We start from the raw sequence: 19,838 nt of genomic DNA, 5'->3' as shown, positions 1-19,838 counted from the left end.
CAAATCTTCACAATTTAGGATATCAAAAAAAACACTCTGTTGTCTGCAAGTACCCTTGGTCTCAACCTGGTTCCCTTAACAGGAGAATCTCAGTGTTGGCAGCTAACCAAAATTAGGCACATCTGCTGTATTTTTCCAATTTAAAATAATGCTCTCTCAATTTTGAATCATTGAAATGCACTAGCTGTTAGTCTTTCTCACAACTCACACACGTTAACTGCAGCCTCACTGCTGTAGTAATGGGCTTCGTATATCTAAATACTTTTTTGTGTGTGTGTGTGCCTGAATGTTGCTTTACAGAAGGATGTTTGTATAGAGGTCTAATAGCATAACCAAATCCATTCTGTTAGTTTTTCTCAAGCCTTTAGACTAAGAAGCCTGAGGATGTTGGTTTGGAAATATTTTGGGTTTTCTGTTCTGAAGTAGCACACTCACAGCGCTTAGTACCCAAGGCACTGCAAAATGAATCACAAGAGGGTTGAGGTTAGAAGGGACCTCTAGAGGTCATCTAGTCCAACCCCCCTGCTCCAGCAGGGACACCTAGAGCACGTGGCACAGGGTGGCATCCAGGCTGGTTTGGAAGATCTCCAGAGAAGGAGACTTGACAACCTCTCTGGGCAGCCTGTTCCAGGGCTCTGTCACCCTCACAGGAAAGAAGTTCTTCCTCACATGGAGATGGCTACATGCCAGCTACAGCCACATAGGGCTCCCTTTCTCTCTACAGACTCCTCTTGAGTCTTTCCTTGTCCCTCCAGCTTCTTCTACACCCGCTGCTTCATCCTACTCTCCTCCTGCCCCTGTTTCCTTGCTTCCCCATCCTGGTGTCCTGGCAAATCCGAGCACCTGCACTTGTCCCCAGTGCCACTCCGAACCCCAGCACGCTGCTTACTCGCTCTTGGGAGGTTGGCAGCAACCACCAAGGCGCCTGTTAAGACTTGGTGCTCCCACAGGAGATACAGTGAGTTGTTCTTGTTGGGAAGAAGCAGATGCTTCAGGTGAACGAATGTGCTGATGCCCCCCCAGCCCCAGCATCACTGACTTCTCCCCAGAAGAGTAAATGCCACATGGGTTCTTCTTCCTACCCTTTAACCTTTATGTTGTCCATGCCTAAAGGAGGAGATGTGGGAAAGCAAAGAATTTTTTCAGGCCACGTAGGGAATAAAATCATCGTGGTATGAGAGACGGAGTATGCAGTGGTGAAGTGACAAGTGCAGCAGATGCCTTGGAGTCTTCTGCAAGTTGCATTTATTTCTAAAGTGGTCCTAATACAGTAATGTTAGTTTTGCTTTTAAAACAACAGTAATGTTTCCACCAACTTGAATTTCCTGTCAGATTTTCAGTTAAATGAATTAGGGCTTTTTTTTTTTTTCCTCCCTGAATTTTATCAAAATAACTTTCTTTTTATCCTTTGTTTCCAACTCCATTCAAGTTATTTGTGTAGGGGTTTATGGACTTATTAGTCTATTTTTATAGTCTTCCTAGGCTGCAATGTCCTAGAATCAAGCACTTGTATAGATGAGATGTCAGACACAAAGGCTGAGCACAAATCATGGCATTTAATTTCCTGGCTTAGCTTTCAATTAAGTAGACGATGAGCCCAGGATACGCTTTGGATTTGAAGTATAATAATTAATCTTGTGGTTATGAAGGATCATTGAGATATTCAGAGCCTACAAATTATCTTTCTAGATTGACAAGCCTGATTTAAAAAAAAAGAAAAAGGAATTTGTCATTTTGTAGACTTTCGTTCATGTTATAAGTTGTCCTTTTCTGTTAGTTCTTGATAATGGATGCATTAGGAATTTGTAAATAATTTGAGAAGATTCTATAAGTATCTCGTACCATACTTCTAGAAACCTCGGATTTGCCATTCCATTTTTAACTGCTTCACTGCAAAAAATTCTTTGAATGTCTGCGACTTTCAAGTCATTTTGCTGTTTTATTCTGTTGTTCCCATGAATTGCTGTTATCAGTGTGATAAATCCATCATCTTTCCAGGGAAATAAAAAAGGATTAAAAGCTAATGTTTGGAGGCAGTGGTTGCTGGAGCGTCACTGAGAAGGGAAAAAAGAGGAAAAATTACTTGCGAACAGGATAGCGTGGAAAAAAAGGTGGTGACCAATGCTGATTAAAGGGAATTTCAATACGCTACTTATAGTGAACAGGGAACTTATTTTGTTATTAACTAAATTCTTTTTCTTCATTATTTTAGCATCTGAAGGGTCTAAAACACAAGACAAGAAAGTCACTTCAGGACAAAGCACTAACAATGCTGGAGCGAAACCAGGTACGCCATCAAACGTGCTGCACCTCATGATGCTGTATCCCTCATTGGGGTTTGGAAAAGCAGCTGGTCTTCCTAGGAACCCGTGGAACATTTCATGCTCTCGCACTTCTGTACTGTTTCAGTCAAAACTAATATCAGTGACTGTTCATACGTACTTATGCTGGAACCTCTGATTATTCACAAAGGAGCAAAGCAAAAAAAAAGTGGGAATGAGGGTTGGGAACTGGGATAGAGATGCAGAAGCTACTGTATCTGTGTCTGTGCTTGCACCACAACTGTCTGCTGCAAGTGAAGCTTTATAGGTCTACATAATATGCATGCGTTTAAGGCATCACTTACCACAAGGAGTGCTATATTCTGTAGTGTGCTCTGCAGTAAGCAAATGTTTGCTGTCACTGCACTGTACCTGATCGTTACACCGTGTGGATTTAGTTCAATGTTTTCCATTAATGCTGCACTTACAGTTAAAAGCCTATCTGCTAAAATGCTGGGTGTGATGCTTAATACCTCCAGTCTGTTACGGTTTGGTGCTTAGGCCAAGTTCCAGAAGAGCAATTAGGTCTCTGAATTCTGCCTGTGTTGTATTTCAGGTACCTCAGACTTAAAGGTGTAGTTAATAATGATAAGAATGGGGCACACTGCAAGCACTTGCATCTCAGCTGCTTGACAGTTTGGCAGCTCAGTGAGTTTGGCAGCTCAGTGACTCTTTTCTGTCCCTGAGTTGGGTGCCTGGGGTTTCCAGAGGGAAGAAATGCTGGTGCTGTGTTCAGGTCACAGTATGTGCTGTGCTGTCACGGTGCTCAGTCCAGTGCAAAGCCCGGCATTCATGGCTGCTGTCACCCAGAAAGGCAGCGGAGAGAGGAAGAGAATGGAGTTCACTTAGATACTTTATTTTTTTCCCTCAAAAAACCCCCTAACTTTTGGAGTTGCTCAGTGTTCAATATCCCCTTTATCCTGCAGTAGTTAATCCCAGCCTTTCATCCCCGCAGAGGGTGTCCTAGCTGCTCCCTTGAGCAGCTCCCTCGAGCTGCGCTGCTGTGCAGGAGGGGAGGCAGAAGCCCTGGCGCTGCAGAGGGGAGGCCCCGCGTGCCCCCAGGCCTGGCCCTGCGCCTGCAGTGCAGGGAGGGATGAATCCTGGGCGCTGCTTCCCCATCTCAGACCGTGTGCGGTTGTGTCGCACTGTGTTTGCGTTAAAATACAGAGGCTGTTGGCAGCAGGGGTGACAGCCACCGTCGTAAGCAGTGTTGTAGCTGCCTGGAAGGTGTCCACAGGCTGAACAGCTATTAGGAGTCCAAGAGAGAAACACAAGCAATTTTGGATTGTGCATGCGAATGTGAACAGAACTAGACAGGGGGAAAAGGGGTTTTGAGCCCACAGTACGCATCTTTTCAGCTGTTGTTATGGCTTTCATGTTTCTTTTTCCTCTCATCTCTCCCGTGAACTATTGGACAAACTGGTTTCTGCTTTATGCTTGATAATCCTTTCTTTCCTCAGGGCCAGCAATTAGACACCTCAGTCCAGTGCAGAAAGGAGGCAGCCATTTGTGAGAGGAGCTGAGCTGCCTGCAGATGGATATGAAGAGCAGTAGTAGCTGAGTTACTTCCAAAATCACACTGAGAGCAGCTGATAGTTGCGTGAGCTATAGAAACAGGCTATATTTAATAGGACAGTTAGTAATTTAGCAGAATAGCCACATTTCTACAAGTATAGGCTGTGTGTAGGAGTTCAGTAGCTATTATAGTGGCTATATAAAAAAATCTTTCAGAATGCATTTTGTTCTTATTAAGATAACTGGGAATCAGAAAAAAAATCATTTTCAGTCAGTGTTGAATTTCTGGAATATGCTATTTATAGCTTTTAAGCTCTTTTGATAGATTGGTAAACACTTTAAGAATAATTTTGAACTCATAATAAGCTCTGTAAGTTTATGGAAAACACTTTTTAGATGCATTTTGTACTTACACCTGGAATTTAAACATCTAAAATATATCTATATCTAAAATATATCATTTCCCAATTTTTGCATTGTATCTTAAAAATTAATCTCCAAACCTCCCTTTAGGGTATAGTATTTAGTATTGGCACATTCCATTTTATTGCTTTTTTAAGTAGTAATTTATGTGTAATGAAGTAGGTTGCTGAGGATTGGAAAGCCTCACAGTGTAACCAGGCTTTAGCTTCAGAAGCCGTGGAGGAGGTGTCCTGGAGTATCCTGTGTAAGGGTTTGCATGTGCTCAACCATCACCTGGAGCTGAGGGCCTTTCAGGATATGCCACAAGTGACATTTTCGACCTCGTGTAACAACCAAAAGCTATTTTGTGATGCTGATGAGAAAGGGAGACCTTGTATGCTTGCCCTGGGATTCTTATTAAAATGCCAGCCCCCAAGACTGGCAGGACGGTAATGGACTGGGAAACCAAATGGGGAGGAGGCCTCATGGGTTTTCTTGTCCTGACTGAGTTTGAAACCATGTAGCCGGGGTGTGAGCATATTGGTAGGGTTCACAGTGTGGGTGTTAGCGGTTGGGCTGGAAGGCGAACCACGAAGGATCGGTTACCGCGAGTAGAAAAGACACTGTGATCAACAGCCTCAGATTTGCCTCAATACCCTTGTAAGTATCAGCTGCCAGTGGAGCAAAAGCAGTGGGGTGGTTGGTGCGCTGCACAAGCACCAACACTTACCTACTACACTGTGTCCCTCGAGTCTTAGCGTGGAAAGAGGCTGGATCCTGTGTCCGTACCTATACCGGGGCAGGAGGCACGGGGAGGGGAAGGGGTCTGTTTGGGAACATCATCGGGTGGGAGAGAAAGAATAATTGGGCACCCTTGAAACAGAATGGCAAAGGGCAGCTTTAAAAATTTATTTTATTCCTCCTTTTGCTTATAATTAGGAATCCCTAAGGGACACCTTTTCAACTTGCCTGTCCGTGTAATTCTCCAGCCTGTTTGAAGAATTGTGTCCTCTCCCCTGGTGGGGAAATCTCCTCTCCCCTGAAGAAAGGAGAAGGGAGCTGGAAGGAGAATAGTATGTTCTGAAGAAAGGCAGCATACATTTTAGGTTATTCCCCAGTGACTCATCATTCTCTGTCAACTCAGTGTTATATTGACTTTTCTGACAGCCCTTTGTGGGAATCCATGTTTTTCAAGGGATTTCATATTTGGTGTGCATTGATTCCAGTAGCTTTAATTACTCATACTACAGAAATTCATGTTTTGTGACTCTTGTTAGGCAGCCACGAGAGAGAATAAATGCTGTTACCCTTCTGACTGGTCCTTGCTTGCTGAGCAGACTGCACGCAAGCCAGCACTCTTCGTAACAGCAACCAAATGTTATTTTCTGCTATACATTGGACAAATCTATGGCATGGCTAGATATAGCTTCATAAATGCCAGCACAGTTTGATCTTTAACTAGGTGATGGATTACCTTTGCCCCTGCTGGGGACTTTTTCACTTTGGTTTTATACCTTTTGTTGGGGGTCCAAGATTCAAATGAAAAGTACAGTGGGTCTTCTGTAAGTATGAAATGGGACTTCTTCCTGCTGTTCTCACTTTGCATTGATATTAATGTCACTATTTGAGGCTATATGTTGTTCAGATGAATGATTTCTGTTCACCAATAAGAGTTTGAAAATAATTAATGTAATGTGAAGGCAGTCAGCAATAAATGCTCTCAGCCAAAAAAGAAGGTTTTGTCATTCTGGTACAGGAACTTGCTTGGCCCCGTGTGTGGTTTTGCTAGGATTTTTTGCACAGGTGGGTGCCAGCCTCTGTTTTTACAAATGGCCTATTTGTGTACTCGTGTTGAATAATGAAACGCTTCTCTGTCATAGGAACCTTTCTTTCTATGGGCACTTTCCATGATGGTATTCTTCTACATAGTTCTTTGCTATCTAAATTTTAAAATGAAATTATTCTTAATATTAAAATGAATCAGATCATTTCCTTATACCCAGAAAAAACATGATATTTGGAGAGGGAGAGTGTGTGCTTAAGACAGGCTTTTTCAGTGCTAGTGGAAAAGCACAGCATAGTGAACAGCTTTCCAGATTTAACAGAAGAGTCTAAGGACAAGTAGGAAATTAGTTTTGGCAGCATGCTGAGAGGAAGTGGTAAATCTGATTTTGTTCCCATTTTTGTCTTCAGCTCCACTGCTGAGACTGGAAGTAGCATGCTAGCTGTTTAGCATTTTGTTATTTTTCTGAATAACTCTGTCAGTGAGCAAGTGATCTTTATCCAGCCAAAGGTTTTTATAACGAAGCCTCGGCTTTGAGACAGACCTTTCATATTTTGTCCTTAGCTTTTTTGTCATGATCCAGGTGTCCTGTAACATGTATTTTAAAATAAATGGTGTAGCTAAGTTACAATCCATAAAGATAGTTGCAGGCAACTGTTTTCTAACTTCACTAGTGTTGTATCATCCATGTACATGTTGTACTGCCTAAACATGTCTGCCAGAGCCCTTAAAATACTTGCCCTCATGAGCAACATCCTTAGTATCACATCAAGTCTCCTTTCTTAGTTGTCCCGCTTCAAGAGCTCAGAACTGCTACAGTGTTTTGGTCTGACCAGTTTTGCTTGTGTACTGAGCTTTCTTTGAAATCCTGTGAAAAATGCTTACTAGTTTCCAAAATAGAATTGGAGGGAAGACGAGGATGCTGAATTATGTTGCCAACGTATTTTGGACAGATGCTATGAAACAAAGGGGTTTTTTTTGTGAGAATACTCTCAAGCGATCAAGTTGTTACAAACTTGGAAAAAAGGAGTCCTTCCTCATGGTTTTTCATGTGCTTGTTAATTGTGCTTATAATTCAGAGTTGCAGCTTTGTCTGCTTTTGAGTGTTTGCATGTTAAAATAATTGGATTCGTTCTTTTAAAAATTGTTCCATCTTATTTTCAAAGGATGGGTTTCTAGTAGCGTTTGTTCTTTTTCGAAGCTGGAATAATTAGAGCTGTTTAATGGCAGTTCGCATAATGGTTTGTATATGCTAATACTTGATTTCCTGCTATATCCTTAACTGTTTTTTTCCCTCCATATGCAGATCATCCACCAATACTAAAGGTTGATGACAGGCAACGGCTTGCTAGGGAGCGGAGAGAAAAACGAGAAAAACAACTAGGTGAGACATGTTCTTTATTACTGTGTCTTTTCCTTCTTTTTATGGACTATGAGTGCATGTGGTATAGAGTTTTTGCCAGATTGATTTTAGTAGCATTCAGCCCCCTGATTTTGCTAAATATGCAGTAATGTCATTTTCAGCTGTTTAGTTATTAAGTGTTTAAAGTAGATCTTTTAGCTCAGGCACGTCATGAGGTTTATCATTAGTAAACCTGCCACATAACCTGTTACTTATCTTTATGAAATTAAATGAAAAATTGATTAATTTCTGAAACATACAAAAGGTCTTGACATAAATAGACTTGAACAGTTTAAACTTACCCAATTAAGATTAGAGTTCTTAATATGTTGAATGCGTCCTCTTTTGCCATGAAATAGGATATCAAAACGTGCTATTGATGTACAATTTGAATTTTTCTCTATAAACTTGGGAGTTTTAGTCTTTTGCAATATTCAAAAATCTCAGCAGGTGTCAAATAAATGGGCTCACTCTCCTGTAAAAGTGAGTGTCTCTTGTGCATAATAACATACAAGTGAATTCTTAGTTGCAAGTTACTGAATGGGTTACTTAACAAGCAGCTAGAGATCACACTGGCTAGTGTGGTAGTAGTAGGACTGTCAAATTATATTAAAAGCAAAATTGCCATGGATACTGAGTCCTGGCAATGTTGTTTTGGCCTACTCGTGTCCTCAGGCGTGTTCTGCTCTTCCTCCTACATAGTCCCGCAGCGTTTTTGGCTTCTCTCTCCTGGCGGGTAAAGAGGGACAGCACCACTTGCCGACCTCCTCTTCTGGCCAGGGCACACTCTCCTCAGCAGGGTCCCAGAGAGAAAAATCTAAGTCTTGGGAATCTGACACTCTTAAATAAGGACCGTTTTTTAAGGCAGAATTCCTGGTAATGATGATGCTAGTAGAGGCTGGAGGGCAAAGGCTTAGTGAGGGGAGTGAAAAACCTCAATTCACAGCCCTTTCCTGGGATCTTGCCTATAAGATGTAACACTGAAACATGGTCCTAGTTGGATTTTTTTTCATATCATAAAATATCAGATGATCATTCCCTTCCCTTTAAAAGTATTTAGATTTGACTTCAAATGAGGCATGTTTTTGTTTACTTTGATAAAATTGCTAATCTTGATCGAAAATCTAGAGGGAGTGAAGTACCTCGTAAGATATGTGCAAAATATTTTCTGCTGTCATTCAAATGGTTTTTGTAGCCCACAAAATTCTAAATGACTTGTTTTTTTTCAGTGAAATATGCACGGAAGGATTAGTGCATGTTGCGTATGAAATATTTTGGTCATTAGTTTGTGTGGGAGGTTTTTTAGTTCAGGAGAAAATTATGCATCCGTGGAGTGTTTTGGTTGGTATAGCTGAAAAATTAGGCTTTTCATAAATGCAAGCAAATTTAAGCACAAAGTCTAAATGTGTAAGTCTAAAAACAACAGGGAACTGGCAGCCATTCACTAAGCTTTACTACTTGGAGTCTATGTGCAATGATTCAAAGTGTGTTCACCGTGAGGTTTCTTCCACAATAGAATGGAGCAGTCCTCTCTGCGGCCACTCCTCTCTCCCCAGAATACTTACTTTTTTTTCAGTATTGCTGCACACCTTCATTTCTCATTATCTTTGCGAGCTGGACATGTTCCAGAGCCATATCTCAGCCTGAGATGGCCCAAGAGCTAGTCAGCCAGTTGAACACCTCATCTTTACCATGGGCATCGCAGACAGGAGACCACACGGCTTAGAGAAGACTGTGTACCTCTGTATTCAGGCAGCAGGAGACAGGAAGGTTAGACAGAAGGAGAGCGAAGGTGCTGGCTTCAAACGGGACCCTGTTGCAGTATTAGTTTGTGCTGTGTTGCATAATTTCCCCGTGCAAATGGCTGCTGCCTGCGACTCTCTAAAAGACAAAAGGAGCAGTAATTGCGGTAGTGGAGGCACCAATGATATTTAGGGGTTCTTCCCTTTCTGTTTGACACCAGGGTGGTTGTGTTCTTCCTTCATTCTGCGTTAAACCCAGCAGATTGCTTTCTGTTTGCTGGCTTGGCACTGTTTTGCTGGCAGCGAGGCAGTCGCCTGCCCGCACAGGAGCCGCAGCAGCCGCCGCCTCCTTCCCTGCCGCAGTAGCCTGTCCTCGGGCTGGGCGCTCACGCTGCAGTCTCTTGCTCACAAATGCCTTCCTAACCACTAGGCTGCCCACGTTTTTGGCTGGAGATGGGCACTGCTCGCAGGAAAGCTGGAAGATGACATTTACTCTGCAGACCGTGCTGGGGAAATGTTTTGTCAGTTGTTTGACCTTAAAATGCAGCTGCTGTTCTTGATCCTCTCGGTTCTTGTGAGGATTGGAGGCAGTGCCATTTGTGCCAGTGGATAATTTAGCTTGTTTTTTTTCTCTCTCTTAGCAGTATTGTCATACAGCCTTTAGATAACCAATGCTGACGTAAAGGCTTTTTGTCCCTTTGCTTAGGAGAGAACTAAGCTCTGCAGCTCACACAATTTAGTTGAAATAGTTCTTTTAATTTCAATTGTTAAGAATAACCAGAAACTTTCTTTTGAGATTGTAGAAAATACAAAACATATAGAAAAATGATTGGTCCGATGGACTGTAATTCTGGGTATTTAGTTGTTTGTACTGGTTGCTTTGAGTTGCCTCTGTTTTGTAGAGTTTTTCATGAAATTGCATGTTCTGTGAACTGAGAAGCTCCCATGGCTCAGACCCCAGATATTGAAAAGCCCACCTGAAACTGTGAAATGAACTGTCAGTGTTGTCATCTTGTGCTCCAAAGCTCTTCCAGCTGTAAAGTGCATTTCATTGGCCTTTCCTTCCCATGGTGCATAACAAGGACAGCTCGGGCTCTTCTGCCACGCAGTTTCCTCTGCCATAGGAAGCACTCCAGCATACTTGTATCCCCAGAAGATGAGGGAGGATGAGCCATACAAGTAGGGGACAGAAACTACTCTCATTATTTAATGCACCGACTTTGTTGTGTTGCAGACAAAAATAAATAGAAGAGGTATTTGTCAGGATTCTACGTTCTTGCTCATCCTTACAAGTAATTATGTTTCCACACATAACCACAGGGGCTCGTCTCTTCCTTCTAGTCTGAGCTAGAAGCAACTTCAAGAAAGCCTTAAAGGAAGAGGAGATGAAGGATTGCTGTAAGACTCTGTGTACGTTTCATTTCAAAACTGCTTTTTTTTCTGTTAATATGTAGGAAGGTGTTGCATAACAGCTGCTATTAGAGTTACTGGGGCTTTTTCACAGCTGTGGTCTTGGATATAACAAGATGCTGAGCCCTTTCCCAAAACCTCTTCTCGTTTGTTTAGTGTTGTGTATATGCTAGGTCCCATTCCATCAATATGTCTGGGGAGAAGTTGTGTGGAGTTTCAGATGTTGCAGGGAGTCAGCTGGCCTGCAGCCTCGCTGAGGGTTGAGCAGACAGTTCCTAGCAGACTGGTTGCCCTGATCCCCCACGCTGCTGCTCCGAAAGAAGGAATCATGTGGGCTGCAGAGGAAAGGGGCTGCTGCCCCTCGGGGATGCAGCAGCAAGGGAGCCCGGGCAGAGGATGTTACCATGTTGCCCTGTGGTAAAGTCAAGTGATGTTTGATGTGAGGGGCAATGGGGAAACGCAAATACATCGGAATAGTTCCCGTCTCTTCAGATTAATCAGTCATTGGGGAAGAAGAAACGATACTTGTATGATATAAATAGGTCTTAAGTACGCTGAGGCAAATGGAACCATATACATGATGATTCACTGAAGAAAGCCATGTATCATGGTTTTTTCATTGGGTAGTTGTTTTTAAAGCTGCCCCTCTGGCAGGGATTTCTTGTGCTGGGATGGAGGCTCTTCCAGGGAACTTGTCCTATGTGACCTTGCTGCCCCTCAGACCTGTCCTTTGCTCAGGGCCGTTCCTCTTGCTATACCCGTGCTCTGCTCAAGTGCAGGGAGAGATTCCTTTAATGTTCCCAAAGTCCAGTTTCCTAGTTACTGGCAAACGAATGTCTGTTACTATAATGATATCGTTTCTAGTGGGGAATTCTTCTTTTGGAGTGTGGCATAAAAGCAGCATCAAACAGTTGCATCCCCCCAAACAGGGATTTTTGTTTGTTTGTTTGAAGTTGATGGCAAATTGCTCCATTCGTAATCAGGAGGCTTCTGCACACGCCTGTGATGTGGGAGCACATCACGAGTTCTTGCATGAAACTTTAGTTTGAGCTAGCAAGAGAATTGGAAGTAGCGTTATACTTTCATCTGTGTATTTGTCTGTTAACATTATGATTTAGTAGCTGTCTCCTCAGATTTGTGTTTCAGTTCAGCAAAGCAATGATTTTTATAATGGCATGCAAGCTTTGTTTCTTTTTTTTAGTTCAGAAACTGGATAATCAGTCACTCATGTCATGTGAACCATACTAAAGAAATGTCTAAACCATCTATCTTCAGCAAATACCAAGTTGCATAATGTTGTTATATAAATGTGCTTCTCTCTCACTAAAACCTGGAGTTGGGATTTTATTAATATTGTGGCATTAGCTTTGCAAAAGTAAATGAAGGAAAGATTTAGAAGTTGGATTTAAACTTAAAATCCTTTTTTTTTTTTTTTTAAATTCCCGGGTTGGGTCAAATTTAACAAAGGCTTCTATGTTAGAAGAAGTTGAGTCTTTCAGCAGTAGCTGAAGTGTTTTGAAGTGGTTTTTCCTTTCTCCTCCTCATCCTCCTCCTCCTCAAAAAAAAAAAGAAAAAAGAAAACACAACAACAACAAAACCCACAACTCTTTGTTTAGGTCTGGAGATGGTAGTAATCGTAACAATTATGTTGTGCTTTCAGCAACTTGAATCACACAAGGTCATTATATCTCTGTCTTCTCATGAAAATGAATCTAACTTGTTCACTCCCTCCTGCTGACATCATTTGGAGTATCAATTTAGTTGTTAATATTTCTTTTATTTATTCTTCATTTAACTAAGACCTACTTTTCCTCCTCTTTTTATTCTTACACTTTAACTTTTTTGTTTTGATTTGTGTGGTTTTGGTTTTTTGCACAAGTTCTGCTTTTTGCTGTGCTAGGTGTGACTTTCATGGTGGTGCAGTGGGTGATTGCGCCTGCAGCTTTTGTGCTCAACAGTGGCACTTTAACACTGTTATTTTACTTAATACATTTAGGTGTCTAAAACACCTCTTCTTTTCTGTAATTGAAATATCCTGGAAGCATGATATTAAGTATGTGTGTAAGTATGGCATTAAGTATCCCATTTGAATCTTTACAATAAGTGTGCTGTTATTTTGATTGACTGGATACATACATATGTAGTTGAACTAAAAATATCTGCTGTTTTTTGAGGGTCAAGTTATGCTACCTAACCAAAATGAATAAAAAAGTGGCAATTCTACAGGGAGAAAAAAATGTGGCACTTCATTTTAGTACTTTTTTATTTAGTTTGGGAGCATAGTTTAGAAAATGGGGAAGGCACATGCTGGGGCACATGTGCTTCTTCATTCCTGCTGCTCAGGAAGATGCAATTTCTCCCCTGAGAGGGCGGCTTTGCTTTTGAAGAGTTGTCCCAGCACTTCTGAAAGAATAACTGTGTGGGATGGTTTGGTTGGTTTTATTTTTTTTTTTCTAGGTGTGAGTCAAGTTTTCTATGACTAGTAATTTTATCATTTTGTGTGTGTGATGTTGCGGGGTGTGTGTGTGTGTGTGTGGAGGGGGAGGTTGTTTGCTTGGTTTTGATTTGTTTTTTCTCTCTCTCTTAGCCTTGACTTTTTAGATAGACAATAATAAAAATAATTGTTTAGCAGCCATGCTTCAGATTTTCATACTCCCCAGTCCATTTACTAGTATATTTACATTACTTACCGATATCTGTGAATAGACCTTAAATGATTATTAGGAAAATATTTGCCTATTCAATAGAAGATGCTTCCAGTTGGTCCTGTCACTTTTTGGGACACGTGTTCTTTAGTAATCACATTTTCCTTCTGTGCTGTTCCTACTGGTAGTTTTTCTTCACAGTCTATATGCATGAGGTTAACATCTATCCTTTAAAATGAGAAGATGTTTCAGAATAACAGGCCGCTGGCAATGCAGCTGGGCTGCTCTCGCTGTTGACCAGTTGTGATGGTGTCCATCGTGGTTTTGGCCCCAGCCAGCTGGCCCACTCCCAGCTGGCTCCCGGGAAAGAGTTGGGAATCCGCAGGGAAAGCCCCTGGGCTTTTCCTAACGTGTCACTTGAGTGTTGCCACTGTCCCTGGGGGTAGAAATCTAGCAATATAGATGTAACCTACTACATGGCAATTGGTCTCTGGAAAGAAAAAAGGAAACTGTTTGGGATTTTAAAATGTTCCTAAGACAAGAAACCTGAGGTAGTGATACAATGAATAGGGTGTTCTCTGTTTTTACTTTGCAGTATCTCTGTCCTTGAAGTTTGAGCAAACAGTTCTAAAGTTTTACATATCTGCATATTTTTGAGCTATGCGAGTCTTGCTTGAGAGCTGTTTTATCATAACTACAACCCTTCCGGGCAAGGACGCTTGGCTGGGTTTGTTTCTGGCATTGGGAACAGAAGATGACAGTAATGCCGTCTGACCTTTCGTTAAAGGAAAAGTGTTATTAATTGTAGCCTTTAGACTATTTATCTGAGTTTCAGCTTAGATCCATAAGCACTAAAGTAATAATAAAAAATCATATTATGACATGCGAGTCTCTCCCATCTGCAAATTATCGCTGGCAAAATATCTCATTAATAAAAATTACAATTTTCTGTGAATTCCTTTTGGCTTATCCTATTCTTTGACAGTGAGGAACAGACCTTGCTGTTTGTAGAGATGCTGGAGAAGCAGCATCAGAAACTGTGAGTCTGTGACGTTAACAAGTTAATCAATTTGGGATGTCCTCAGAGAACTGAGCAGTGCAGGAAGGATTTATAAGACAGGAAAACATCTTTTTTAAGAAAATTAGTTTTAAACTTTGTCCCTCAGAGTATGCTTACTGAGGAGAGCTTGACTTACAAACGCAACATTAACTCAGCTTTAATTAACAGCTCTGAAGTTCACCTTTCAGTTCGGCCGGTCAGCCATTTCTGTGGGCTGACACCGTTCCCGCTTTTAGGTTGGTTAAAGCACCGCTGGTCCATCGTGCTGCTGATGCAGCAAGGAGCTGCTCACGGTCTCAGCTGGCAGCGAGGAAAGGTGGAACTGCTCCGAAGGGAAAGCTACTGCTGAGGTCGGTGTTGTAAGGTCGGAAAAGACACAAGGCTGGAAAAAACTGATGGAGACTGTGTGGAACTGGTCCGGTAACCAGTAGATTCAGAGCAGATGCAAAAAACAAATGGAGAAAGGACGGTACGAGACTGACCTGCCCCTGTATCGACAGTAAATCGGAGGCTAAAGGGCGGAAGCGAAAGCCAGCCGAAGGGCCAGCAGAAGGGCAGCTGGGAGGGCCTCCCTCTGCCTCACACACATGCACAGAGCACAGGAGCTCCACGCTTGTTCCCTCTCTCCTTGCAAACTCAGCTGAAGTCCCTGCAAGGAAGGGCCTGCTGGCAGCACAGTGCAAACTAGATTAGATAAGAGAAAGCCAACGAAAGGATTTCCATTAAAAACATGTTCATGGCTTGGAAATAACTGAACATCTCCCATGTTTAGTTAATTCTAGTGTAAAACTGCCTTGCAAGTCTTGCATGTCTGTTAGTATTGCAGTGTTTCTCGGCTGACCTTGTTTTTAATCTTGCTCTGTTGCTCAGTAACTTGAGGACGAGATGCCAGAAGTATAGCCTGGTTATCTTCCCTTACAGTCTAATCCAGCTGTACAGGTTTGTGTTCAAGCCGAAGTTGTTAATACGCAGGCCTCAATTTATACATCTTCTTTCGCAAATGTTCCTCTGCCACTTGAGGTTTCAGTGGGTGCTATTGGATGAATGAAGATCAAGCTTTCTTTAAATGATTCTGCCCCGTTGCTGGCAGTGTGTGATAATACCCTTGTAGGAGAGAAGTGTCATGACATTGTTAAGGCTCAGCCCCAAGGAAAAGCCTTTTCCTTGAACTGTGATCCACACCAGAGTCGAGGTAATTCAGTACCTCACGTAGCTCCTAGCAGGTCCTGGAGGAACCACCATAAAAGTGCTGTTTTCCCTCTCCAGTTCTTGCAAGTCAGCTGCTTTCCAAGTTGGTTGGACCTTTTAGAGATATCTTCTGTTTCTTGCAGGTCCATCTGCTTCCTTCTAGCAGCAAGAAATTTGCTGTGTTTTTATCTGTGCAGTGTGGCTTGGGGTGCTCCTATGTGCACACTGTGCATGCAGAATAGGTGTGGATAACCCTAAAGTTTACCCTCCCCAAGTAGACTCTGCCCCCCCCCATTTTAAATTCTGTTTTAATCTTTGATATATTTTCTTTACCACTGAAGATACTGTATATCTCTGGATGCTAACTTATGTCACTTGTATACCTGCCTTATAGGTGGTGAAAGATCGACCCTTGTATTCCTGCAAAAAGTTCTGTAATGCATCCAAGAAGCAATAAAAACAGTGGAAGTACATTGTTCTGGTCTCAATGAGAGATGATGTAGGAACTAATACACCTTTTTTTAAAAAAAAAAAAAAAGCTTTCATTATGTAGAAAAAAAGTTGAGGCTATTATACGTTCACTCAGAAAGTAGGTATATTAAATTATAAATCATGCTTGTGTGTACCAGTGATGAGTTTAATAAACAATTCACCCAAGCATAAAATTAGTAGCTGCCTTGTATTAACAGATAGATATATATTCTTTATAGCCTTCTACCTGTAAGTCTGTGTAACCTGTAAAATTACTTATTTTGTTACATCTTACTTTATTCCAGCGTATCATTTCTATGTGATTTGGTAATCCATCACTAATGTGCTTTTCTGCTACTGAGCTGTCTTTTTGTATCAAGTGGGTGCTTTTTATAATCCATTCCACTTGGGGCAGAAAGTCAAAGATGAGCATTACTCTCAAAGGGCTCTGTATTCTGATTGTCTGCCCAGCACTGAGAGTGCAAGCAAATATTAACTCTCTTACATACCAAATCAGAAAAACAAAATCTTTTCAGCCTCTCTTTTCATGGTTTACATATTCAAAATTTCAAATTACTGTTTCATTGCCTTTTCTATACAGCATGACAGGTCGAAGCCTAGAAAAACTACCATAAATGAAGTGCCCTAAGAAGGTCTAGGTATTTCCATCAATGGCAAAAAGAGGGAATTGTTGTTATACCTTTAATAGTCAAATTAATATTGTAGTGTCATAACTTGCAGTTTGCTTTGATTTGCCTTTCTCATGTCCTTCAGGAAGGGCTTTGTTTCCGACCACGAGCTAAAAAGCCTTTCCGTGCTGGGCTGCTATTGTAAGCAGATACCAGGCACAAAAGATCCTGATGATCTCGGGATCTTTGGATGCCTTTTGCCTCACAGCAGTGGCTTGTTTTTATGTGGTCATGGGAGTCTGTACTTATGTAATTATTGAATAAAAGCCAACATGCTGCAGCTAGAGGGACTTTCATGAGATTTGTGCTACTAAATTCCTTAACTTATTCCAAAGAGAACGGATGTTCGAAAGCTTCCAAAACACAAATGATTTGGTTAAGTTCCAGTTCTGCAGAATTACATTTTCTGGGTCATCTAGTGAATTTGGGGCCAGTGCAACAAGGTGTGCAGGCTGTGTTTCTTCCTGCTGGTTGTAGAGCACCACAGTGACAAGATGCTCTAAGAGTCTAATTAGAGCGTTTCCTATGTGAAGGTGGATCTAATTTAGACAGCAAACATGTGGTGTTACATAAGGGAACAAATCTGTTTTCACTCAAGAATGGGTAGCTTGGGAAAGCTAATGCTTATAACAAGAAAGATAAAGCTGTGCAAATTTTGTGAGCAGTAAATACATATATACTCCAGACCTCTTTTGGGGAAGAGAATACCAAATGATTCTTTTGTTTTTTTCAACATCCATTTTTTTCCTGGCATCTGCAAATAATAAGAGTTGGAAATTAACAACAATTATTGCAATTTGTGCATGTTAGAATAAAATCAGCGTGTAAAATTGTACATTTAAATAATACCTTTAAGGCTACACAGCATTACAGACACTGCCATTATATATATGGTACAATAGTGTCCTTTGAACTGGGAGAAACCCTCTAGACATTTCTGTAAAGGAAATGAAAGGTAACAATAGACTCAAACAGGAAACTGCTCTGAAAATGAAAAGTAGTTGTAGAAGCTTCACTGGAAGTAATTATAAAGAATGACTTTAAAGAGAGTGAATGATGATATATCCTCCAGGAATGACGTTTAACAGTTAGTGCAGACTAGCATTAATAAACAGTTATTTGTGGAGAAAGGGGAGCATCAAACATAATGTAGAAATGGAAGAATAATTTCAAAAGTATTGTGTTGCTCCCACTGTATTAAGTTCTGTTCCAATTTGGTTTTAAACCCAACAGATCCTTGAAATTTTAAAAAAAAGGAAAGAAAAAAAAGTCAGGGAGGAAAAAAGTATGTGTTTTAGGTAGGGAAATCTCAAGTATCCCCATATTTTAACAATCGGTGTTAATTTGCTCCAAAATTTTAATCAAAGATTCAAGAAAAGGAGCAAGTTCATATGAAATATTTGCAGCGTATGGGGTTTGCGCATTCAGAACTTTAACGATATTCTGTATTTCATTTTCCTTTCAAAATTGTTTCCTTTCAAACTGTTTTGCCAGTTTTCAGTTGGTGTAAAAGATGCTGTCCTTTTTGAAAAAGCATAGTCAGGTGAAATTCACTGCGGTTGCTGTTTTTAAAGATTTTTATCCTATTTTCCGAACAACAAGTTCTCCAACAAGTCAGCGGAGGAAAAAGCAGCTCAGATCACTGCTGCAGCTGCCTCTTCTTGGAGTGGGTGGCTCTTTTATGCAATCCCACTGCGCAGAGATTAATGAGCTTTTGCAGAAAACTCTACACTTGGGTGATAGCAGTTCTGCCAAAGACACTGGGTGGCTAAGCCAGACTCCCAAGCAGGGGGCAGAGATGAAAAGGAAAGACAGGACAGCAGACATGATGTGTCTTATGCTTCAGTCATTCGGGTTGTAGCTAAAACTGTTGGAAAAGGGGTGTCCCATGGGGGTTCATTTTGTTGGCCCAGGGCAACAATCCAGCCCCGGGCAATGCAAAAACAGTGTCATGAGGAATCACACAGTCCCAAGAACACACAGTGGTAGAGCTGTGTCTGCTGTGCCCCTCTCTTGGTGAGCTCTTGGCTCCCAAGAAGGGGCAGTGGATGCATCTTCCCTTTGGGTTACAGATTAGCTGTGTGTTTGGAACGTCAGTTTGGGCTCATTGATTTCTCGTTCATTTCTGCTATCTGGATATTTGGGGTATGACCTTAAGTAGGTGGCCACTGCTTGGCTCTTTTTCTTAGGCTTTTCTGTCTTTGACCTTCGAAGACTTGTTATAAGTGACTGAATGTTTCTCACAAGCCCTTAGAGCTGTCACAGCACAACGGATCTGGTGCTCTGGCTTTCCTGAGCTCATGTGAATGCCTGTGCCGAAGGAAGGTAGCACTCCTGCACATGGCTTTGCCTAGTTGTGTGATTCAAGGGGCTTTATTATTAGTTCTTTCAACTATTTTCTCTGTGTAAGTTTAAAAGAAATCATCTGTTCCTTCATCACCTTTTGCTGAGAACATTTTATTATGTTACAAGACTTCAATATAGAAGGAAGAATCTTTGCAGTTTTCAGCTGGTCTAGAAGCTGTTTTCCTGCCTTCCTTTTTAGTTCTGTTTACTCCTTCAAGACAATTATTGTAACAAAATACTTCTGCAACTCTTATATTGACTCTTGGATTTTCCATTTATAAGTGTTATTTTTTCCCTGCCTATTGTTAATATTTAAGCAATTTATCTGTAATTGTTCCAGTTATGTTTCATCACTAAATTTCCTGCAACTGTCTTGCTGTTCTTCTGCTCAAGGGGATGTGTTTTGATTCTATCATGGTAGTTGAGCAAACTTCTCTTCACTAGTGTGTGTCCTACAGCAAAACCAAGCATGCAGTCTGGTAAAGTTCAAAAATGACAAAGGTTTTCAGGAGACAGTAGCAAGTACATAAAGTTTGTCAGATGGTGTGGCATTTGATAGGCAGGAAAATGCAAAAGAGGAACTTGGAGAAGATGCATTATAAGTGATCAAAAATGGTGGTATCTGCTTTAGATAAACTAAAAGCATTTAGGGTTGGTTGGTTGGTTTAGGGTATGTGATTGTGTCTAACAACACATCAGTTGAAGGCCAGGTTGCTGTTCTTGAATACAGAATGTAATCTGATTTGGCTCTATGTCAGACTGAATTTAAAAATTACTGCATCAAACTTGGGTAGGGAGCTTCCTTACTTTCCTGGTCTTGGAAATTAGAAGTTTTTCTGACGACTTTGCCAGCCTGGTTCCCTG

At 41.3% G+C, this 19,838-nt stretch overlaps 1 protein-coding gene across 7 annotated transcripts in view; it reads left to right on the top strand.

The window, feature by feature from the left end:
* Positions 1-19,838, top strand: part of MAP7 (microtubule associated protein 7) — a 97,117-nt gene that overhangs the window by 41,235 nt on the left and 36,044 nt on the right. For all 7 annotated transcript variants that reach the window (XM_088529863.1, XM_088529862.1, XM_088529865.1 and 4 more), the window contains exons 2-3: positions 2,213-2,287; positions 7,328-7,405. In XM_088529863.1, coding sequence (XP_088385989.1) covers positions 2,213-2,287; positions 7,328-7,405 — 153 coding nt within the window. The remainder of the gene's footprint in view (positions 1-2,212; positions 2,288-7,327; positions 7,406-19,838) is intronic.

Source organism: Tinamus guttatus, unplaced genomic scaffold, assembly GCF_059628265.1.
Source record: "Tinamus guttatus ecotype Peru unplaced genomic scaffold, ASM5962826v1 Tinamus_guttatus_pri_ptg000351l, whole genome shotgun sequence".
NCBI classification, from domain to species: Eukaryota; Metazoa; Chordata; class Aves; order Tinamiformes; family Tinamidae; genus Tinamus; species Tinamus guttatus.
Note: the sequence above shows the minus strand (reverse complement) of the source record. Positions and strands in the feature narration are given on the sequence as shown.